This window comes from Electrophorus electricus, chromosome 23 (assembly GCF_041902795.1).
Source record: "Electrophorus electricus isolate QZ-2024a chromosome 23, ASM4190279v1, whole genome shotgun sequence".
Taxonomy (NCBI): Eukaryota; Metazoa; Chordata; class Actinopteri; order Gymnotiformes; family Gymnotidae; genus Electrophorus; species Electrophorus electricus.
In genome coordinates, this window is record NC_137519.1 from 6,055,369 (window position 1) to 6,080,155 (window position 24,787).

Sequence of the window (24,787 nt, forward strand, 5' to 3'; positions counted from 1 at the left end):
AACAACACATCAAACATGGCGAGAGGCATCACATGGATGAGGGCGTAAAAGAGGGGTCTATACTGTAACTGTACTTATAAGTAGTGTTCATGCAGACACTTAGGAACACAATAAAGCCTGATATGTAATTGTATAAACATGCACAAAATATACTGACATTACTTGCCCTTTTTAAAAACAGGTCATTCATGAAAGGGCCCACTGGAAACTTGGCACAACTTCCCTGAGAACAAGACAAGTGACACAAGACAAGTCTTGTGTCGCCCAGCTTCTGATTATGTACAACTGACTTTAAAAGAACTGGTAGTCTGTTTGTCCAGCTATGATTTACTCAGTTTATGTGTTACAGGTGTTTATGGAAAGGACAGCTGCTGGAGTGTAACTTACGTCACCCAGAGCATCTGTGCTCTGATTGGTTCATCAGTGGACATACACGGTTACTACACCTTCCCGGATCAGCAGCCCACCCCCCAACCTGCCTGGTACGCCAGACTCCACCCACAGGTCAAAGAGCTGAGTCATGCTGATGACCGAGTGGAGGTTTTCAGTCACAGAGCTAATGTGAACACACTAAGCCTGAAACATCTCACAGAGAGTGACTCAGCAGAATATCTCCTCCGATTTAAAGCCCCCTACATGATGCACACAGACAGCTCTGCTGGTCACAGGTAAGATAAGTGTCACAGGTAAGATAAGTGTTCTGTGTCTGGCAGTGTCACATGGTTCACCATCTGTGTGTTGAGCCCTGAAGACACTTATGAGAGTCTCCCATACAGGCCTGAAGGTGAATGTGGACTCTCCAGCAGTCCCAGGATCAGAGGGAGAGACAGTAACACTGAGCTGCAGCTCCACCTGCACTCTGCCCTACAACCCCACCTACATCTGGTACAAGAACGGACAGCGTGTGTCTCACTGCACATCTGTCTCCTGCTCTGTATCTGCAGTCAGGGATGTAGTCAGTTATAGCTGTGCTACTGAAGGCCATGAGAACCTCCTCTCTCCTCCTGTGTGTGAGTGGAGAATTTACATATGAAAATCATGATGTCTTGATGCATTTAATAAAGTCAGTTAATCATAAACCAGAAACATCACTACAATCAATACTTACTACTACAGCTCATGATGATGATGCTCTTTGTTGTAGTTTCACAGTTATCAACTATAACTTCTGAATGTATAAGAATCTCTTAACCAGACTCTGTATGAGAGTTTAGTTTTAATGTTAACAGTGTGTGTTTGTGTTCAGATGCCCCTAGAAACACCAGAGCATTGATGGTTTCCTCTGGAGAGAGAGTGGAAGGAGATTCAGTGACTCTGACCTGCAGCAGTGAGGCAAACCCTCCTGTTCTCACCTACTCCTGGTTTAAGCAGAGAGCAGCTGCAGACACACTGCTGGCAACAGGCCAGAATTACAGCATCTCCAACATCAGCTCCCAGCACAGTGGACTCTACTACTGCACCGCTCACAACCAGCTGGGACAGCACAACTCCACCACCACCCTGCTGGATGTGTTATGTAGGTTCACTATTGTGAGATGTGTTAAGAATGTGTCCTTAAGTGATGTGTATACACACAGAACAGGTGGTCCCACATCCACAGTCCATGAACAGTGAGCTGATGAACAGTCAGCAGCAAATGAAGCATTACACTGTGGCTATGCAACATATAATTTTACTGATAGTCTTATAAATATCACTCTTTACAGTTATTGTGTTCATGCAGGTTGTGCACTGAATGTTACTGTTTTCTGAAATATTTCCATAGATGGCTGATATGGACCACTTTCAAACATGAACAGTCAAAATAAAAAGACATTAAATGTATTATTTCAATTCTTGCTCTCCTGCTCAGACCCTCCCAGAGTCCCATCTGTTACTGACCGTGTGTCTGGTGACGCGGTGACACTGCTGTGCTACAGTGACTCCAACCCCATCAGTAATTACTCCTGGTACAAGAAGACAGGAAGTGATGTCATATTGTTTGTAAATGGCACCAATTTAACTATAGCTACAGGAACAAGTGGACTTTTCTACTGTGTGGTGCAGAATCGATTTGGATCATCTAACTCATCAGAATGGTCATTTACTTCAGGTACAGTCTGGGTTGAATTCACTGCCTTATTGTCTACATGGTGATTAAAGAAAGTGAGACAACTATCTTGCACTTCCAGTGTCAGTTTGATGAGGTCATACAGCAAGACTTCTGTGACTGTTCACACGTCTGTGTAACATGGTGCCCTCTCATTGCTGATGCAGGGAACCCAGCTGGAACATACGCAGTTTCTGGAGTCACTGTGGGTTTGTTTCTGACTCTCATTCTCCCTCAAAAATAAATAAATAAATAAATAAATAAAACTAAAAATCTTGACAGAGGCCAAAGCAATTTTACTAGTTATAGAAAATGCTTATACCTACTGGCCAGCTATTTTAAATCCTAAAATTTTACATCTTTTATTTAATCTTAAAATTTGGTTTCATGTTAAGACTTGAAAAAAATAATTACATATACATAAGTGTATATGTTAAGTAAAATCAAAGAAGAAGAATTCACTGTTTTGGAAAGCATGCATCAGTAAAAAAAAATTGTTCAAAATAGAATTTTGTTAAATAAAATGCCTCAATATATTAAAACCAAAAAAATCACTTTTTGGAAGGAAATGTAACACTTTTTACTAGAGCATGTCATGAAGTAAATGCAAAATGTGACATTTTGAGTGAAATTGTTTGTCTAGCTATATATAGTACAAAGTAAGAATTACAACATTAAATAAGTTAAATAGCACTTCACAGTGACCTTGACATTTAGGAAATTGTGTGTTGTTCTCAAATTTTAATCTGAAGTGTATGGTTATTAACACATAAAACACAGGAGACACAGCACACACGCTATCATTGTTAAAGACTGACAGTAACACGTAAACGATAGATTTTTATGACACACAAGAAGGATCAGGTGTGGAACAGAGGGAGGGTGTGGACACATGGACAAACATACACACACACCCACAAACACACACGGGGAGATGTTTTGGAGGAGGGGCCATACCGTGACAGAGCCCCTCCCCAATGGCGCGTCTTGCCAGCAACGTGCCAGCCTATCGGGCTACAGCCCCGAAAACAACGCCAGGACCGAGCGACCCGATACAGGCCAGCGCGAACAGGACAGAGGGGCGAAGGACATGTACCAGGACAACAACAGACACGGGAACAGACACACTGACAGGTACAGGCACTGACACAAAGGGGGACAAAGTGATTGCCACAGACAATGTGATGGGGACAGACACAGTGACAGCGACACGTATTAAACTACATCGAGGATTGCTAGATTTGACTACAAATCAAATAACCAGCCATTAATCAAGGAACGTTCCTCTCCTCCCCCAGCAGAGGGAGCACTTCCCTTAAGGAACATCAGACTCGGGCTGCTGGTTGTGCGTGATTACCGTTACGGAAGTCTCTGCCTTCTATTGGCCACCGAGGGCAGTCTAGCAGGTGGCCCTGACCGTTACATATTGTTTTAATCAGAATAAAAATCATTACCTTAAAGAAAGAGAACATTAGAAAAAACATGTTTATGTACAATTCTTTTATGAAAACCTTATAATTAAAAATAAAATCTAATTGTGAAGCAACCGCTAAAGATTGTGGTAGTGACAAGTCAATATTTGTTTCCTGAGTTTGCCAGCACAGACAAACTTAAAGTCAATAAAGTCAGTTTGCTTCATTAATTACTCGCATACTGTTACAAAGTGTAACGGTCCCCCTCGTCAGTGTCCGTGTAGTTTGGGCCACCACGTGGTTCTTGTTTATTTACGTATTCTCATAGAATATGATGTACAGAGACGTGTAAGAAATTATAATACATTAATATATATATATATTTCATATATTTCTAAAGAAAACACATGTGAATGTGTAATTCTATATAAAAAGACTCAATACACGATGTAACAACTATATATAGATATAAGTTGTTTATTTTGTTTATCACATGTGTAACCAGCAGAGAAAAAAACGTATTCAAATTTAGTAATACATGAGAAAGTATTACACAGCCACTAAATCAAATTATATGTAATTTCAACAGGCATCACTACACCAGTACACTGGGGATGAAGTACATCACTGTCACATTTCCTGTCCTGTGTGCTAAAGGCTACACAGTGACGTATGAATGAATGATGCATTACCTGCAGTACACACTGGGTGGGCTACTGGCATTTCTGACAGGTTTACAGCATCACTGTATTTTTAAGCAAAATTGAGAGACTAAAAGGATGGTCGCACAGTTCCAAAGAATGTGTGTTTTAATCCGCTATAAAATATTATTTTCAGAAATATTGTTTCCTGACACAATTAATGAATTCTTTGGGGTTTCTCTGTCTCTATGAATTCAACATAAACTCTGTTGTCATGAAATGCTCTGACTTCACTTGCTATGACTCATTGTGCTGTGCTGCTTTCTAGTGTTCAGTACATTAACAGTTTCCTGAGTTCACTGTCGCCCCCCTGAAGCTGATTAACGTCTTTATATTGCTTGCTTTACTATTTACTTCAAAAACAGTTTACAAAACAAAAACTGGAAACAACAAACTCTGGATTTTATATTTCATTTCTATTTTATATTTCATCTCCTATTTCTTCAAATTAAGTGGCTACAATAGAAAAAGTGGTTTCAAACTTTATTTACTCACCATAGTAAACATAACAAAATAAAAATTCTTGTATCTTCATATAAATGTTCAGTACAGCAGCTGTGTGTTTGACTGGTATGAGTTGGGCATGTGGTTAAGACTAAAGTGGTATAAATGTCAGTCTGTATTCACACTCTACTGTCTGATAGTGTAAGATAAGCCCACCTCTCATCTATATGGCTGCTGAGTTCCTGTTTGATGACATTTGACCTAAATATATTCACAGCTTCTGCTATAGGAAAGTCTGGACTAACGTATGTGACTACGAGCTCTGGGCAGCCATGACGACCAAAGACATAATTTATGGTCAATCGGTAGAAGAAATACCCAGAATTCCATTACCAGTCAGTCTGATCAAACTCAAACCTTACCTCAGGGACTTTGACAGAAGTGATAGATGTGGCATCTGGTGTAACAGATGATGCAGGACACAGGAGAGGCCAAGCCTGATACCAGGGCAGACTAGTACATCTTTAACTTATCAGTAAACAAACAAACAAAGCAAATGAGTAGAAAAACAAGAAGGAAAAAAGGTTTCTCACACTTGAATGAGTTTTGTGGTCTTGAGAACAGAAAAAGGAAGAAGTTATAAGCTAAAAATAGGGGGGGGGGGGGTGTGATGAACAAACGCTCTGCTAAATGCACAGCACACTTTCCGTGTCTTTGCTGTTTGACAGTAACCAAGATCACAACATCTTCCCAGTGTAGGATGGGTGAGGAGGAGCAGGACTGAGGTCATGGCCGTTATACTCAGGAACACAAGAAAGTAGCAGAGACCTTCATTTAAGGCTTAAATTTAGTATTTAGCCTAAAGTTATTACTTATTGGAGCTCCAAGTATCACTTCTGTGTGACCGTTGTGAACCAGTGTGTGAAACATGTCTTTCCGAACATCAGGAAATATTACAGTAGCAACAATCCTCATGTTACTGGCAGGTAAACTTTGAATATTTCCTTTATGTTTTACTTTGTTTTTTGGGCATGCATGCTATTGCTTTGACAATGGACAGTGGGTAGGCCAAGACCCTAAGTGTAAATTATGTGTGGGGTTTGGCACGCTGAAGCATATTTTATCAGCGCCTAAGTTTAGTTTGTCACATGTGGAGACACAATCAAGATCTTAAGAGTGTTATAGTGTTTGATAGTAAATGTCTAGAGATTGCTGAGTGGAATTTCTAATAAAGCGATTAGGTTTGTATGAGAAGTGGAGCGTGTTGGAGAATGAGCATTGGCTTTAAATATTGGTAGATGGGGTGAAGGACGAGACTGGAAATTGTTTGTTGATGTAAATAAAAAAACTACAGGTCCCACAATGTACTGTGTTAACCTCGCTGAGGCTGGACATGGTGTGGTACTCATAAAAAAAAAAACAAACAAAAAAAAAACCCAGATGCATTAATTTTGAGAGCTTACAGTTTCATTTGAAGATGCAGTGTCTGAGGTGAGAGAACGCAGGTGGGAGGCACATATAAGACCAGTAGAGACAGGTGTTAGGGGATTTGTCACAAAGTCTGCCACATTATAACTTGTGCAGTTCGGCACAGATTTGGCAGTAGCTGTGAAGGAGTTGTCAGAAGTAGCTGAAAGGGCTAGTCAGTGGTTGTGGATAAGGAGAGCTCAGTCTGGTTGGGGTAATGCCCCATAAAGGCAGAATGGATGAGGCTGTCATGTCATGGTGTAAAGTGGTAGATCCAGATGGAACTGGTGGCATTGAGGAGGCATTGATGGTGCCAGCTTTAGTCACCAGGCAGCCCAGGGTGGATTGGTGTTAGAGAATGCTTAAAGGTAATAGCCAAGTGGAACTGGCAGCACTGAGCACGCATTAATGGTGCCAGTGGGGCTGGGTATGGCCTTAGTCACCGGAAAGGCCATCATGGTTTTTACAGTAATATTAGCACAGTGTTTAAGAGGTGCAGTTGTGTTTATTAGTGGCACAGTGTTTAAGAGGTGTGTGTCTTTGTGAGTGGCACAGTGTTTAAGAGGTGTGTGTCTTTGTGAGTGGCACAGTGTTTAAGTGGTGCAGCTTGGTTTAAAGTGAGCTTGGCGGGTGTGAGACTGAGACACCAGATCTCACTGTTGAGCCTCCTGGAGGTGTCATGGGCTTAATTCAATGATCCCCACCAAAGGGAGGTGCCTACCTGATGAGCTCGCGATGTTGTGGTTGGCTGGAGTGAAGAGAGTAAAGATATGAGGCTCTAATTGTGTTCTATTGGCATCGGATATTCATCATGTTATCCCGTGTATATATACACACAATTGATGTACATTTGCGGGAACTTGAATAGGGTAGAAACTATATTAATTTTAACAGGTGGGTATAGCCAAAATATGTGAAAAGCTACTTAAGAAAAATCCCAGATTTTTTAATAACTGCAAACAATTTGAGATCTCAAATAACTTTCTGCACCTGGAAATTCCCACTACCTGCACATCTAAACTGAAGATTTTTAATATTAGTGTGCGTGTGCGTGTGCGTGTGCGTGTGCGTGTGCGCGTCTATTCAAAATTATACAAAGTTCCATACTGAATATTTTAATTGTATTAAAGTGTATTGTATTCCTTTGTGGCTATCACAGCACACCACACCTTCATGCCAGAGGCGGTTCTAGGACGTTTTAACTCGGGAGTCCCAGAGGTAGCAAAGAGTTGTCTAGAAGTGGTTACAATGTGTTGTTAATGTGCATGCACAGTCTGCTGAATTTTTTTATATGCTTTAATATTCTACTAATAATAGGCTAAAACAAATTAATACTCCACATGTATGCACATGCATAACTGCTGATGGTCAATCTCCTTTTTTGCGTAACCGTTGAAATGAACTCAAAATGTCTAATCTGAATTATATAACAACATATTTTACACTGTATATTGATATAATAAGACAATTACCCTGGATGGTCTTGGATAAAGAATATAAAATAGGTCCTAACCTTGTTTAAGTATGATGAGGCAGGATGCAAGCGAATCAATGTTTAATGTAAACGAAAGTAGAAGTCGAGAACTGTAACGGAACGCTCGCCTCTCACTAATCACGTGGTTTGGCCCGCAGCGTGCAGTGGGAGGGTTTTGTTTGTCTGTAACCACGCCTGCACACACCTGCACCTTGTTTGTATGTATTTAAACCCTCTTCATAGTGTGCAGAATCGTTGGTCGTTGTTGATGTTAATGTTAGCATCGTCATTGTTAAATGTTTTCGTGTTCATCGTTGATGTTGTATGTGAGTGCATTGTCTTTGTGTGTTAATAAATGTTTGTCCACGTCGATGGAGTCTGTGCGTCCTGCACCTCGCCCTTTGGCTCTCGGGGCACACCGTGAAAAAAACACAACATACAAGTACGAACATACACAAAGGGACACACAACAGTTACACAACATGACAATAATAATGGACAAGGGTAAATACTAACAGCGTGGTATTTGATTAGGAAGGAACTAGACACAGATGAAAGCGAGGAACATCACTAATAAGGGGGCGTGGAAATGTGGGAACAGGGAAGTAAACAAAGGGCACGTGGAGACACGCCTACACGAGGGAAAACAAACACAAAGCCACGTGGAATGTCCCATCACGTGAGAGAGCGAGCTGAGGAGGGGGGCGTGACATTAAGGCTGTTAATGGAGTTTGCTTTGCAGAGCAAATTGTGTGTGTGTGTGTGTGCACTTGTCTTTTATGTTTATACATATTTTATGTATAATATATATAGTTTATATATAGTCATGCATATACAGGTTACATATAGTGTGTATATATAGTTTATATTTTGTTTTTATGAAGTTTATCTTTTTTTATTTATCTTAGTGTACTTAATCTTATTTAAACACCAAGAGAATTCTATGTACACTTTGTACTTGGCAAATTCTGATTCTGATTCTGATACCACTTCCATGCCTCTATCATGGCTGTGTAACTGCTGTGCTGAGAATGAGCCATTGCAATAATGTCCTGTCAGCAGTAGTCTTGTGGTCACACACTGACCAGTGATGAACAGGGTAGAAGGGAGTGAAAGACTGCACATGCCAACAGATGTGAGCGTGATCTCACAAAACCCTGCAGGGAATTACAACAAGTGAGAGAGATGTCATTAGATTCTGCTTGAATAAAGTTGTAAGAAAGAGTACAAAAGTGAACCCTGATATTAGTCCTGACATTAAAATGAACCCCTATTCCAGACCTTACCTTAAAATGAACCCCAACTCTGACTTATTCTTAGAAATATTCTTACAAATTTGTAACTGTATCATCATTCTAGTCTTAGCAGAGGACCAAGCTTAGTTTGGAGAATATATTCATTACATATTAATACAGTACAGATTAAAAATAAAAACTAAACTTAAATACATTTTGTCCAAAGGGGAATACTGTGATACTTGTAATGGGAGGAAATATTTCAGTAGCAGTGTTGCTCATCTTACTGGCAGGTAAACCTTTTTGTCAAATTTCTATTTATATTTCTCTCTGATCTCTCTGCAAATCACCACTGCCGTTTCAAGCCACCATTTAATTTTTCTCTAACATTTTCCTCAGATAAGATCTGATTCACGTCAACCAGAATTGAGCCTGTTAAAAAATCACTTCAGAAAAAAATGAGAAAATAATAAATATATAAAGATCACAATGGATATAAGATTTGTTACAAAATCCACCTCCTTGCACCTTTAAATTGCATGCCTCCATCGCCAGTATCTATTTGTTTATGTTGCAACAGTGCACTGCTTTGTATGTTCTTTAAACTGCAGAGTTCTGTTTGTGGTTCTAATGCCAATGTGTGTTTGTGTTCATCATCATCATCATCATCATCATCAGCAGCAGCAGCAGCAGCAGCAGCATTCACACCATGACAGTCACACTCATATAAAGATAAGAGTGTAAACTCCCCCCTATAATCCTGGTGTGTGTGTGTGTGTGTTCCAGGAGCTCAGTCTCAGCAGAGTGTAACTCTCTCCTCTCGGAGCCTCTGTGCTCTTATTGGATCTGCAGTAAAAATACCCTGCAAATATACATCTAGTTCCTCCAGAACGAGAGCGAGAGAGTGGTATCAGGTCCAGAGATCTGATGGAGAACCACAAGATCTGAGTAAAGACCCTCAATACTTAGGACGAGTGTCTGTAAGCACACGGTGGAATGACTGTACACTGACAATGAACAACGTGAATGTAAGTGATTCTGGAGTTTATAACTTCAGATTTAGAATATGGAGTAGTGAATGGATATCTGCTTCATCTGGAGTTACTCTAACTGTTACAGGTAATAACAAACATAAACCATAGAACACACACACACACACACACTCTCTTTCTCTCTCTCTCTCTCTCTCTCTCTCTCACTCACTCACTCACTCACTCACACACACACACACACACACACACACACAGACACACACACACACACACACACACACAAAGTATGCAAGAAATCTCAATGCTAATACAGAAGTTCAGTATTATTCAATATTCGCCATATTAAGACAATCCATCTTAAGCTACATATTTGCATGCCACATGTGTGTTATTCTTTTTATATGGATATTATTACATTTTTAATTATTCAGTCACTTTATCCCTTCCAGTCCAGTCTGGTCAGAGCTGACATGAGAGTGTGTGCTATTTCATGCTGGGATAATTCACCTGATTCTCTGTTACTGATACATACAGAAGGAAGGTGGTGAAACAGTTTCAACAGAGCAGTGATACTGACTACATTTACAATAGTGTGTATGTAAGAAACTGGACAGAACCATTTACAAGAGCTGAGCAAACACCAGTCCCTTCACTGTACCATCTACACTCACAGCAGCATAGTCTGAATTTACTAAGCAAACGTGTCTTGCAGTTGGATCTTAGTCAGATTAATACTGAATACTGATGGACATAAATGTAGTTATGATTGTGCTGCGTTTGTACAAGTTTATCAGACATGGCTGTGTTACTGGTTTACATGTGTCATTGTCATTGCTGAGTTGAGACTGGTTCACCATCCATCTGGTTCTGCAGTCAGAAAATAACCACTGATAATGAAGATGGTTAAGACCAACTGTGCATCACCACAGATGGGTTATACATAGTCTCTGACTGTACACTTACCTAAAGCAGGTGTTTCTAAGAAAGAGCTCAGTGAGTATATATATATGATGGATAAATCTTATGCATATTTCCTACGCATTTATTGGGCTTGGTTTAAAAGCTAATATGAATATTAAAAGCTAGCATTTTCATTGCTAATATTATTAATACTGTCAATACACTGGTGAACCTGGAGCATCTCTGTCTGTCACAGGTCATCACATAAGACTAGTTAACCCATTATTTTTATAGCCCCCTATAAAAATATGCTATAAAATAACACCAAAGCTTAATTAAAATGACTTGCAGATCTGAAGGTTACGATGTCAAACACATATAGCTGGACAACCACACTGCGCTGCAGCTCCACCTGCACGCTGCCCAACAACCCCACCTACATCTGGTACAGGAATGGACAGCCTATATATAACAAGAATGGACTGTATGTGTATGTCATGAGTAAGAATGCAGGCAGCTACTCCTGTGCAGTAAGAGGATATGAGGAGCTCCGCTCTCCTGCTGTCTGTAAGATCCTCACTTTAAACTCTCAATACTCTGTCAGCATCTCAGTGGCAGCTTCTATTAGATAAAAAGTTTGTTTGTTAGTTTGTTTGATTGTTGTTTGTTTTTGCTGTTTTTTGCTGCTGGTTCTGCCTACATGTTTATAAGTAGCTGGGAAGCACCTTTCACTGTTGAGGGCTCTATACATTTCTGGACACTGGCTAGCTGGTTCAGCAGTACTACATCAGTGTGTTTTGTTTGTGTTCTCATTGTCTCTTGCTCTTGTCCTCACTTTAAACTGCACTCACTCTGTGTCACTGGCAACTTCTACTAGATTACAGTGAACTCATGCTGAGTCACATATGGCTAAGACATAAGACAACTACAGCATTTTAAGATATATTTCAATTTAAGAGTTTTCAGTGTTTAAGGTATTTTTGGAATTTTTTTTTTTTTTCGTTTTTCCATAAATCACTGCGTTTAATTTTTAAGTCCACTGTGTTTATGTTTACATACATATTATTGGCAGTTGGAAGTTTTAATCAACCACTGCTGTTCTTGGAAAAAAAAAGAAAAAAAAAAGCAATATTTGTAAAGCAACCTTGAGTTTGAGAAAGGTGCTATATAAATGCAACTAATAATAATAATAATAATAATAATAATAATAATAATAATAATAATAATAACCTCTGTTGGCCTCTTTCATGGGTGACCTGGTTTTGACCAAAGAGCAAGTGTTACATTTTTTATTAGACTCTTACTGTGACAGGATGCAGGCGTGAGTCTCAAAACAACCAAACAACCAAACAAAGACACAAAAGTCTTTTAATGGCAAAAATTAAAGTAAAAGAATAAAAGTAAAAGTAAAAATAAGAGGACCATTTAAATGCTAAAGCCTTTACACATTGACCATCATCCACATAATAAATCATAACTGGTAATAAAACCTAATAAATAAATAGTAAATTACTTAGTAAATAAAAACTGGAAACAGAAGGAATATTCACAGGGATGGAAATGAGGAACAGGTGAAGCTGGAGACACACTAATGAGTAATAAAGGGGGACATGGCAACATGTGAGGAAAGGAGTGTAAACACAACACACACGGTGACACGTTAACCGAGGACAACAACACATCAAACATGGCGAGAGACATCACATGGATGAGGGCGTAAAGGAGGGGTCTATACTGTAACTGCACTTATAAGTAGTGTTCATGCAGACACTTAGGAACACAATAAAGCCTGATATGTAATTGTATAAACATGCACAAAATATACTGACATTACTTGCCCTTTTTAAAAACAGGTCATTCATGAAAGGGCCCACTGGAAACTTGGCACAACTTCCCTGAGAACAAGACAAGTGACACAAGACAAGTCTTGTCGCCCAGCTTCTGATTATATACAACTGACTTTAAAAGAACTGGAAGTCTGTTTGTTCAGCTATGATTTACTCAGTTTATGTGTTACAGGTGTTTATGGAAAGGACAGCTGCTGGAGTGTAACTTACGTCACCCAGAGCATCTGTGCTCTGATTGGTTCATCAGTGGACATACACGGTTACTACACCTTCCCGGATCAGCAGCCCACCCCCCAACCTGCCTGGTACGCCAGACTCCACCCACAGGTCAAAGAGCTGAGTCATACTGATGACCGAGTGGAGGTTTTCAGTCACAGAACTAATGTGAACACACTAAGCCTGAAACATCTCACAGAGAGTGACTCAGCAGAATATCTCCTCCGATTTAAAGCCCCCTACATGATACACACAGAGAGCTCTGCTGGTGTGTCTCTCTCTGTCACAGGTAAGATAAGTCTTCTGTGTCTGGCAGTGTCACATGGTTCACCATCTGTGTGTTGAGCCCTGAAGACACTTATGAGAGTCTCCCATACAGGCCTGAAGGTGAATGTGGACTCTCCAGCAGTCCCAGGATCAGAGGGACAGACAGTAACACTGAGCTGCAGCTCCACCTGCACGCTGCCCAACAACCCCACCTACATCTGGTACAAGAACGGACAGCCTGTATATAACCAGAACACTAATGGACTGTATGTGTATGACTATAGTGATGCAGGCAGTTACTCCTGTGCTGTAAGAGGATATGAGGAGCTCCGCTCTCCTGCTGTCTGTAAGATCCTCACATCTATTAGATTCTGGAAAAAACATTTGTTTGTTTGAGTGTTGTTTGTTTGTTTTTGCTGCTGGTTCTGCCTACATGTTTATATGTAGCTGGGAAGCACCTTTCACTGTTGAGGGCTCTATACATTTCTGGGCACTGGCTAGCTGGTTCAGCAGTACTACATCAGTGTGTTTTGTTTGTGTTCTCATTGTCTCTTGCTCTTGTCCTCACTTTAAACTGCACTCACTCTGTGTCACTGGCAACTTCTACTAGATTACAGTGAACTCATGCTGAGTCACATATGGCTAAGACATAAGACAACTACAGCATTTTTAGACATATTTCAATTTAAAAGTTGCCAGTGTTTAAGGTATTTTTGGAGTCTATTTTGTTGTTTTTTGTTTGTTTTTTAAATGTTTGCCCATAATTCACGTTTAATATTTAAATCTACTGGGTTTATGTTTAAATCCATGTTGTTATACTCAGTGCTAAGTCATTACACTGTGGCTATGCAACTGTTTTATTCATTTTACTGATAGTCTTACAAATATTCTTTTTACAGTTATTGTGTTCATTCAGGTTATATACTGAATGTTACTGTTTTCGTAAATATTTCTATAGTTGACTGATATTGGCTACTTTCAAACATGAACACTTAAAATAAAAAAAGATTAAGTGTATTAATTTTCATTCCTGCTCTCCTGTTCAGACCCTCCCAGAGTCCCGTCTGTTACTGACCGTGTGTCTGGTGACGCGGTGACACTGCTGTGCTACAGTGACTCCAACCCCATCAGTAATTACTCCTGGTACAAGAAGACAGGAAGTGATGTCTTACTGTTAGGAAATGGCACCAATTTAACTATAGCTACAGGAACAAGTGGACGTTTCTACTGTGTGGTGCAGAATCAATTTGGATCATCTAACTCATCAGAATGGTCATTTACTTCAGGTACAGTCTGGGTTGAATTCACTGCCTTATTGTCTACATGGTGATTAAAGAAAGTGAGACAACTATCCTGCACTTCCAGTGTCAGTTTGATGAGATCATACAGCAAGACTTCTGTGACTGTTCACACGTCTGTGTAACATGCTGCCCTCTCCTTCCTGATGCAGGGAACCCAGCTGGGACATACGCAGCTTCTGGAGTCACTGTGGGTTTGTTTCTGACTCTCATTGCTGTCTGTCTATGGATGAGGTAAGAAGCTGAAGCCGCATTTATATGACACACCCTGCCAATGCTGTAGGCTGTTTACTGCTCAGTCCAGAGAGTCTTTGCTCTGATATTTACAGTATAGGGTCACAAAGTACCATCAGGTCACTGTACAAAAGAGCAAAGAAAATAAACAATGACAATTAGACTGAAGTAAAAAAACAAAACAAAACAACAACAAGAACAAATTGAAGATGCAATAAAATTTCAAAACATGAGATATGTTATTCTGTAATTGTTAAAAAAAGAGAAAAATAGAGTTGCAAAGGCATAGTAATTACATCACTCAGACAGCAAGCTGGTGGTTGGAAGAAAATATCAGTCAGGCAATCAACTAGGCTGAGAGGAGGCAGCCTGTATGAGAGGACTGGATGAGCAGAAATTGCATATAATGCATACAGCAGTGAAACTGGAGACCATGCTGTCTAGTAATGTTGCCAAGGTGGAGAATTATTAATAAAAAGTAGAGGACCAAGTATTCAGGCCTTGAGAACACCATGAGATAGGATTGATGGGTATGACTAACCCACCAAAGAAGGTAAATTGCTGTCCGTCAGTGACATATGATTTAAACCACATAAGTATCATGCCAGTGATGTCAACCAGGTTTTAACACAAATCATTTTAACTGGAGTTTGATTAACACAGAAGCTATTGAGCCTGTTGATGTTATTACTGTGGTTCACCACCAGGGGGCGAACCACAGCTGTCAGCAGCAGGAGTGAGGAGACCAGCGCAAAAGTGAGTTTGAAGAAGAGTCGACAGAGGATTGAGATTTCGGTCCAACTCAAAATCCCTGCAAAGTTTTCCATAAAGGGTCCAATGACCAAAGTAACAGAGTTAAGCCTGTATTTTGATTATTAATTACATAAATCATTAATCACCATGTCCCAATTCTCTTTTTCAGCATGATTCTACTCCTGTAAATGATAACGTTTCAGCCTTGGACATGCCCTCTGACCCCACAAATGACGACGTTCACTACTCCAACATTAATTTCACACGCTGCCACACACAGGAAGTATCTCTCTACTCTACTGTCCAACTAATAATGGCTCTTAGTCAAGAAGAGGAAGTCGAGTATGCCAGAGTGAATTTCTCTGCCTGGTAGGCAATGCAAATGGTTTAGTTAACCATATTTCTGTCACACTTAGACACACCTTCACACATACACATGCACTCACAAAAACATGCATGCACACTAATGCTGATGAGATACCCCTCCCTCTAAAAATAAATAAAACTAAAAATCTTGACAGAGGCCAAAACTATTTTAATAGTTATAGAAAATGCTTATACCTATTGGCCAGCTATTTTAAATCCTAAAATTTTGCATGCTTTATTCAATTTTAAAATTTGGTTTCATGTTAAGACTTAAAAAATTTAAAAAATAATTACTGCAGTGTATAGGTTAAGTAAACTCAAAGATGAAGAATTCACTGTTTTGGAAAGCATGCATCAGTAAAACAATTGTTCGAAACATCAGTTTGTTAAATAAAATGTCTCTCAATATATCAAAACCACAAAATTGCACTTTTTGGAAGGAAATGTCTAGTTGTCCTTTTAGCTAAAAGATTGTGCTATTCAAACAGGATTTACTCCTCTCCACTCCCATCACACATGGCTTACCTTGGGCTTGATTTTATTGTCTTTACACATGCATCCACTAGTTACAATTTTTCCAGAAATAGAACTATATTAAAAATAAACTTTAAATAGCATTCCTTAATTTTGGTCACACTTTATTTTGAGTAGTCCTTTGGAGATAACTTATAAACTCTCAAACTCTCTGAAGTGGCAGTAATGAATCATCTAAAACATTCAAGTTAATATCTTTATTGTCACGTTACAGCCCCGCCCCATCTTCAAACGTCTTGGTGTGTGTGTGTGTGTGTGTGTGTGTTCGTCTGCGTTGCCACGCCCTTTTGTGTCGTCCACCTGTTCTGTATTAGGTGTAATCCTCTTGTGTGTGTATGTGTGCATATGTCTCCTGTGTTGTAGTACGTGTTGTTGGTGTTTGAAAGGTGTTTACTCAGCTGTGCAGTGTTAGATGTGTCGTCTGTGCGTTAATAAAAACGTATGTTTGAACGTGCCCCTTCTCTGCATCCTGTTAAGCCTTGAAGCGTGCCCCACAGCGAGAAGCAGTTGCAGTTAACTGTGCTTTCACCAAGGTTTTGTTTTAGTTGTGTATTCATGCACATTGAAGCACATCTACACTTAGATCTAATTAGCAGTAGCCTAACACTGACCCATAACCGCACATTTTTCACTCTGGAAAGGCATCAACATTTAAAACTTATTAAATAAACCTGTTTGGAGAATTCCACAAAACCTTTCCACAAAAATGTGCCTCACAGAAGGTTTACAAGCCACTTTGTAAGCAACTTTGTCCTTTTCTTAGTACAGGGAAACAAGTTAAAATTATTTGTGCTAATTGGCCATTCACTAACGACCACACACTAGACAGAGATTAGGTTAAAAACAATATAATTTTCCTGAAGAGTTACAGTAAATGATTTTTTATTTTAGATTATGTTCTTTGTGTTTTAAAATTTTGCAGCAAGGACGAAACCCACATCTACAGCACAATCTCAAGAACATGAGAAGAAAATCCTCCACCAACCATCAATCTCCAGTCCTGCGTGAAAATGAGAAAAGTGCCAGCAGTCTTCTACCTCCTCCAAACACATATGAAATTGGTACAAACTAAATTTAAAATCTTGCTGGTGATTTTGATTTATTTTAGGGATCAGTCAGACAGGGTATTATTTCCAACTGGACCAAGATACACATTATAAAATGTTTATGACATTATTTTATGTATCATTGATTACATTTAGCCACAGATTGCTTACCACTGCAAGAAGGATGGTTAGAAACTCTGCATGTTATATACATATACAAACATGTCATAAACATGTATTTCATGTCATAGACATGTAGAATAATAAAGATACACCAGCCCACAGTAACAGGACAGACTTTAATTCACTTCACTGCATTCAAGAATCTTGGTTCTCTTTGTAATATTACCACACATGAAGATGTTCTCTGCAGTGCAGTGACCAGTGACCATTGTACATACACAGTACTGCATAATTCACTGTCCATGACATTATGATGATGTTTCCCTACCATTGTTTCATTCTCATTGATTAGTTTTTAGTACAATATGGTACCTTGAGAGGTGACTGGCTAGAATGAATGTCCTTGAAGGTTTTAATTTTAATTATTTATTCAGACAAATATTTTTAACACAGCATTCCCAGGTCACAGAGTAACATTCCCAGGTCCCAGGTCACAGAGCAGGGGGTCTAATAGCCTTTATTCTTGAATCCTGTACAACAAGTGACTGTTCCACTTATAGTTGTTGGGTAGCTGAACACTGTACTTTAAATTCAGAACGAGAGATCTAAATCGTCCTTTCACCCAGTCGGCCCTGGAAACAGAACTCAGCACAGATGTAATGGCACGATCTACTCACTGGGTGGCAGCAGCGATGTGATAAGACCCTCAAAGCCGATTGTGCAGAGCGTGCCCCATATGGATAAGATTTAACATTTGCTTGTTTATATTACAGTACATTTTCCATGTCTACTCTGTATTTGCACCGAAGCCAAAGTTACATTATGCCTGAAATATTTCTGTTACATTTATCACAAAAGGCTTCACACTTCTTGCACTCAGTAAATGATTTAAAAATTGTAAAAATGACTTTTGTGGAATTAATTCTTTATTCTTGTTGGCTCCTTATCTGGTTCGCCAGCATGTTGCTTGCCCCAGAGCCATGATGATGTTTCCTCCAGACAATTAGTCGTCACTCCTAACATCTGAGTTACTGTTAAGAACTTTAGCCAAATATTTAGCAATTTTAGTCAGAATGAGACTACCAGAGCCCAGACTAAGAGCAGACGTGGCGGCTGACTTCCTGACTACAGAAAACACCTGCATTCATGTAAAAGGAAGTGCATCTCACCATCTGATTATCTATCAAAAGGTACTTACATGATGGACCGCCAGAGTCCATCTTTGCACATTATAGTTCCCTAATTTACCTCATACCTGGACATGCCTAATAATCTATTCTCTCGTTCTGCCGAGATACACCAACCGCTAAATCTCATGTTACTGAGCCTCAACCCGTCTCAGCTGCCATGGCTCCTCCCACCACCCCCTGACGCCCCCTGCTGTAGCCCACCACACCTCCACACCAGCCAACTACTTCTCCGTTGCGCTTGATGGACGTTCTCATGCGGGATGAGACTTGGACTTCTAGAAAACTGGTCTAGAAATTGATTGCTCATTTCTTTATTTTTCTTATTTATTTGTTTTCTCTCTCTCACTCACTACTTACTTCACTCTTTACTGTTTATATTGTTACTATTGTAGTGTCTGTTACTGGTCAGAGGAGGACGGGCCCCCCTTTGAGGCTTAGTTCCTTTCAAAGATTCTTCCTCGTGCTCTAGGGAGTTTTTCAAATTATGAATTTGGATTTCTTTTTCCATTTTGATTTGATGAAGCAATGATTTCATACAAGGTAATGTAAGCCTACAAAATTTGTAAATTGCAAGGCAAACTTGGCCAACTGAATATTTGCTGTCTAACACTGAAGCTTGAATATCTGTCTACCGTTAACCAGGCTTGAATATCTCTACAGTTAACCAGGTCTTCCTTACACTTGGTCTTCTTGGCTTACCACACATTATTGGCTTTCAAAGTTTTCTTCCAGTATATCATATAACAAATTGCACATTCTTGTTTATGTGTATAAGGTTGTATAAGGTTTCTTCTTCAGTGTCCAGACTGTCCTATTTCAACCATTGTATTTATTTCATCTACATTGTTCAGGTTTTAGACACAGGAGGATGTTTCCAGTATAGTTTATTCATATAAAGTATGAGCAACATCTGTTTACCGCATTTCTCCACCAAAACACCCGAACCGCCACCACTGCCAAAAAAATACCTGCAGCTCGTCTTACACCTCTCTCTCTCTCTCTCTCTCTCTCTCTCTCTCTCTCTCTCTCTCTAGCATGACCTTGGCTTCCAGTAGCTGCACACATCAGATTTAAAACCTTGATGTTCGCCAAAAGAGCCAAAAATGGACCAGCCCCTCCATACATGAGGTCAATGGTCAAACCCCGATCCGTAACTCGAGTACTTTGAACCTGAAGTATGGATCGGCTTGAAAAATCAAACTTCCAATCTCATGGAAGACAAGCATGGAGTCTATTTTCTGTCCTGGCTCCCAGATGGTGGAATGAACTTCCACTTGCTGTCTGGACAGCAGAGTCATTGTCTGAGATAGAACTCATGTATTTTGTACTTCTAGGCATTAGCACTGATCCCTATATTTCTATTCTAGTTCAGTATGCTAGTTTATTGGTATATTGGACTTTAATCTACTCTACTGGCTAGGATGTATTCTAGGGGTAAATGACAAAGCACTTTTGTAAGTCGATCTGGATAAGAGTGTCTGCTAAATACCGTAAATGTAAATATAAATGCAAATGACCTGTTTACTGGATGTATGGATATATCTAGTAAAAGTGATCAGACATCCAAGTTCAGACACGCACACACACTCACCAAATCAAAAAGTACTTTCATCTTTGGCATGAAAATGAATCCCTGTGGTTAAGCACAAAATGTAACACTCTCAAGAAAAATGTTATAAATAACAACGGCAATGATGGCATATTTTCATTTTAATGGCAAAATATTATTATTGTATAAACACATAAATGTGGCAGTTTCTTAGTTATGGATGAGGGCCAGGTCAAATTACATCTGTGGTATTAATTTCAAATGAAAAGTTAATTTACAGTAACTGAGTATCTCAATTAATTGAAATCTTCGCCATCTAAGACAGCTGAAAGTACAAAGAATAGTCTCTTCTACATAGCTCTAACTGATGCTTCTTAGCTCATCTTTCTTAATGAAGTCTGTCAATTCTATATAAGAGGCAGACAGTTTACTTAATTAGTAATATAACCTGATATCACCCCCCTGTGGATGAAAAGGTGACGTGAAGAAGCTGCTGCTTGTGCTGTTGCTTCAGATTGAGGAGGCCAACAACAGGCTGTGTAAACATTTTTTGTATAATTCCACCAATAATGTTACATCTTATTTTAACAGAAATCATTCAAGAAAAATAAAACATAGTATATTTCATTTATTTAATTAGTCCTTAAATTATATTGATAGAACAATATGTGTGCATTCTTAAATATGTAGGCAAAATAGGTCAGTTTGGCCAGTAAGCTAACTGTTTATTGTTGATGCGGAGAAACTTTGGAACAGCACTGTGCAGGCTTTCTGTACTTTGTTAGCTAGCTAGCTATAGTGAGTGGTAGATTCACCATTATTTGACATCCCAAATGCCCTCTGAAGCTGAAACTGAACGAGGTGAGAAGCAAACTAAGCGTGCGCAAAGCCTTCACTTTAAAGCTTTCAGAGGATGCCTCCTATGTCCTACAACACGCACTTCTACTACTCACAGATAATAAACCCACTATTCCAATATTCTGCTTGCACCCCTGCAGGATCAGGTTGTTGGCTATGAGGGCGAGATCTATTTGAGATGAAGTGGTCTAAGAACAGAGCAAGAGAACTGGAGTTCATGCTGGTGAGAGAGTTTGAGAAAGAGAGGGGGGGTAATGAGTAAAGCAAGATATCCTGAAAGAAAAAAACAACTTACAATGTACTCAGATGACAACACTGTGTGTGTGTGTGTGTGTGTGTGTGTGTGTGTGTGTGTGTGTGTTCAAGCACACGTACAGAATTCCATCTAAGTTAGTAAACTAATAGGAGGCTTGTCCACGTGTGCATGTCTGTATAATGTTTACAGGTGTATGATTTTCCCACGACCTCTGTGAGCTGTGTTTATTACCCATTCCTGCACTGTAAATCTCACAGTTTCATGTTTACATAATTCTGGCTCCTAATACTGATTTATGGTGTGACAGGAAATAGAGCACATCGTGCACAGAGCGCTGAGTCTCTTCAGGGCCGATGGGACAGGAATGGCGGATTACATGCTGGAGTTGCCAGGTGACGGACTGAAGATCTCAGACATCTGGGTTAACACTTCCTGGCTCCAACAGGCCTGGTTCAACCCACTATGGGTTTAGTACAAGAAGATTTTGGGAAGGACTTTGGTCAAAGGTTTGGTTAAAGGTTCGCAAATGCTTGGTGACAGTTAGGTAGGAATGAGTAAAGGTTTGGTAGAGGCCTATAAGGCTTTGGTAGAGATCTATAAGGGTTTGGTAGAGACCTATAAGGGTTTGGTAGGTGCCTGTAAGGCTTTGGTAGAGGCCTGTAAGGGTTTGGTAGGTGCCTGTGGTGTAAACGCTTATCAGCTAATATTACTAATGAATAGACTAAAGCTATTCATCTTTCCAATATCTCTATTATGTCACATTTGAGACACAACACATTTAATAACACATCAAACGTACAGTGTAGCTACAAGTGTTTTTTATAAACATTTATAAACTACATTTCAATTGAAATAGCAATTTTTTAAAATAAATGTTATTCTAAAACTGCATCAGTGATATAAACAATTTCATTAAAATACAACATCAGATTAAGTACAGATATAGTATATCTGGAATTTTACACTTATGATAAGGAGTAATGCTACTCTTCCACATGTGTAATAATTTAAGCACACAGGTAAAGAACTGCAAAAATGTATCATTCTATTTAAAATAAAACACCACAGGAAGTAACAGCAAGGTTAGAAAGGCACTTTGAAGTTCTTTAAGAAATCAAATAATCTAAATATTAAGACACATATTATGCTGATTACAGTCTGATGGAGTCTGATGGAGTGGTTGAAATGTGTGACAGTGGGTGATGTTATAGGTGGAAGTGTTGGAGTGTGATGGTAGGTGATGTTATATGTGGAGTGGTTGGAGTGTGATAGTGGGTGATGTTATATCTTGAGGAGTTGGGGTCTGATGGTGGGTGATGTTATATCTGGAGGGGTTGGAGTCTGATGGTGGGTCATGTTATATCTGGAGAGGTTGGAGTCTGATGGTGGGTGATGTTATATCTGGACAGGTTGGAGTCTGATGGTGGGTGATGTTATATCTGGAGCGGTTGGAGTCTGATGGTGGGTGATGTTATATCTGGAGAGGTTGGAGTCTGATGGTGGGTGATGTTATATCTGGAAGTGTTGGAGTCTGAAGGTGGGTGAAGCTTTTCTCAGGTTCTTGGACTGTGCTGTAGATTGGAGTTTAGTCCTTGCTGGGCAATTTCACAAGACTAAGGTCATGTTATCCCCTGAGCAAATGTACTAACTCATGTAGCTTTACATGGATAAAAAAAAACTGCATTCAGCACAAAAAACCCCCAACATATTTTCAAGACTTTAATTTTGAATAAAAAGTTTATGCTTACCATCTAAAGCCACATTAGGACATGTCAAGTTTTAAATGGGCAGCAGGAGTTCCTCAAATACTTTTGTTTTGATCAAATTCACAATGTCAGTTATTTTTACAGACTGCTGCCTCATCAATATTCTGGCACCTTTTACCTAAACTGACCAGTAGAAATAACACCAGGTTACTTTAATCCCATGGGAAAAGCCATCAGTGGCGGATATAGAAAGTTTTACATGAGTTGGCAATGGAGTGGCAGAGAATATTAGGAGGGTGGAATGTATGGGGACTACAGATAAGTGAGTGAGGAATTTAGACCAAATTCAAGTCTCCTGTTTTATAAAGCACTAGACTGATAACAATATTTCATACAGCAGTAATGTTTTGTAGTTCTGATCAGTAAAAGCTACATGACAGCAATGTATAAAATGAGTAGCCATTATCATCTCTGTAATTTATATTGCAATTTCATATCCTGTACGAATTTATCATAAATATTACAAAAATTACAAAAATATTACAAAATATTACAAAGGTCTTGCAGTAAAGGATATATGACAGGAAGAATAATCCCAGTATTTAAAGCAAGCATTTACCAGTACAGTATAGACCATACTCACCTCATGAGAAAATAAAAATTCAGACTGAAAATCAAAATTACACCACTTTCAAATGCAACAATACAAACATACTTTATATATAGAATTATTTAAAGATGGATAATAACATTATTTGCTGTTGTTTTCAGATAATTTATGTTGTTTGCTAAAGAAGAACTTAGGAAAAGGGCTGTAATTATATTTATTTATTCAGTTGACTTTATTATATTATTTGCTTCAGAAATAACTTACACTCCATGTGTAACAGTGATACAGACATAATGAACTATGCCATTTGCATAGCCTACTGTGGGGAGACTTTTGTTTTGGTGATGTTCACTGTGGCGTACTCTACTTCCTCTCCTTGAATAAGAGCCTTTGGCAGTTGAACAGTGGAATAGAGCACTTCCTGTGTGTGGGAGTGTGTGAAATGAACACTGGAGTAGTGAACTTCATCCTGATCATCTGAAGATACTGTGGAGTCACAGGTCTTAGCCAGGGCTGAGATATTATCATATACAGGAGCAGAGTCATGCTTTAGGAGAGAGAGAGAGAGAGAGAGAGAGAGAGAGAGAGAGAGAGAGAGAGAGAGAGAGAGAATGAAAAGGTTTCTCTGGAAGTAACAATAATCAACATAAGCACTAATGCTGGCTGCACAGTCCACTATGACATGAGACCCATTAAGAACAACTGCAGTGATCTGTTGAGTCCCTCATTAAAACTCACATTTGTGCTGGTCTCCTCACTCCTTCTGCTGACAGCTGCAGATCCCCTCCTGGTGGAGAACCACAGTAATAACATCACCAGCATCACACTCAATTCTCCTGCATTAATCTAAGCCCTCTACAGTTACTACAGTCTGGGGAAAGTGAATTTAATCCTGTTGATACTGTGTGACCCTATACTGTAAACATCAGAGCAAAGATTCTCTGGACTGAGCAGGAAACAGCCTACAGCATTGGCAGGGTGTGTAATATCAATGTGGCTTCAGCTTCTTACCTCACCCATAGACAGACAGAAATGAGAGTCAGAAAGAAAACCACAGTGACTCCAGAAGCTGCGTATGTCCCAGCTGGGTTCCCTGCATCAGGAAGTAGAGGGCAGCATGTTACACAGACGTGTGAACATTCTCGCGATAGAGAGGTGAAAACAAACCAGAACAGATGCTCTATGAAACTGCTCATTAGTGTGCTAGTAACATTTCTTTC

General features: G+C 39.4%; 3 protein-coding genes and 1 long non-coding RNA gene across 5 annotated transcripts in view; 3 read left to right on the plus strand and 1 right to left on the minus strand.

The window, feature by feature from the left end:
- Nucleotides 1-24,787, plus strand: part of LOC118240430 (sialoadhesin-like) — an 85,737-nt gene that overhangs the window by 40,121 nt on the left and 20,829 nt on the right. The window contains exons 11-12 of the mRNA XM_081706289.1: nucleotides 15,284-15,332; nucleotides 15,499-15,698. Of these exons, the coding sequence (XP_081562415.1) occupies nucleotides 15,284-15,332; nucleotides 15,499-15,698 (249 nt within the window). The remainder of the gene's footprint in view (nucleotides 1-15,283; nucleotides 15,333-15,498; nucleotides 15,699-24,787) is intronic.
- LOC145653268 (B-cell receptor CD22-like) lies at nucleotides 758-3,236 on the plus strand. The gene is made up of 5 exons (XM_081706537.1): nucleotides 758-1,010; nucleotides 1,247-1,516; nucleotides 1,853-1,966; nucleotides 2,257-2,294; nucleotides 3,084-3,236. Exons 1-5 carry the CDS (start codon nucleotides 758-760, stop codon nucleotides 3,234-3,236), a joined length of 828 nt encoding a protein of 275 aa, XP_081562663.1.
- Nucleotides 18,549-21,990, plus strand: LOC145653206 (uncharacterized). Its single transcript, XR_014119572.1, has 3 exons — nucleotides 18,549-19,128; nucleotides 19,623-21,218; nucleotides 21,559-21,990. It is a non-coding gene; the product is annotated as an uncharacterized LOC145653206 (long non-coding RNA).
- LOC118240428 (sialoadhesin-like) overlaps nucleotides 22,150-24,787 on the minus strand; it is a 105,325-nt gene continuing 102,687 nt past the window's right edge. Inside the window, exons 7-9 of one of the 2 annotated variants that reach the window (XM_081706301.1) lie at nucleotides 24,579-24,660; nucleotides 24,306-24,354; nucleotides 22,150-24,114 (exon numbers count right to left, since the gene is read on the minus strand). In XM_081706301.1, coding sequence (XP_081562427.1) covers nucleotides 23,884-24,114; nucleotides 24,306-24,354; nucleotides 24,579-24,660 — 362 coding nt within the window. In that variant the 3' untranslated portion in view covers nucleotides 22,150-23,883. The remainder of the gene's footprint in view (nucleotides 24,115-24,305; nucleotides 24,355-24,578; nucleotides 24,661-24,787) is intronic. The other variant, XM_081706300.1, reaches the window with a different exon arrangement.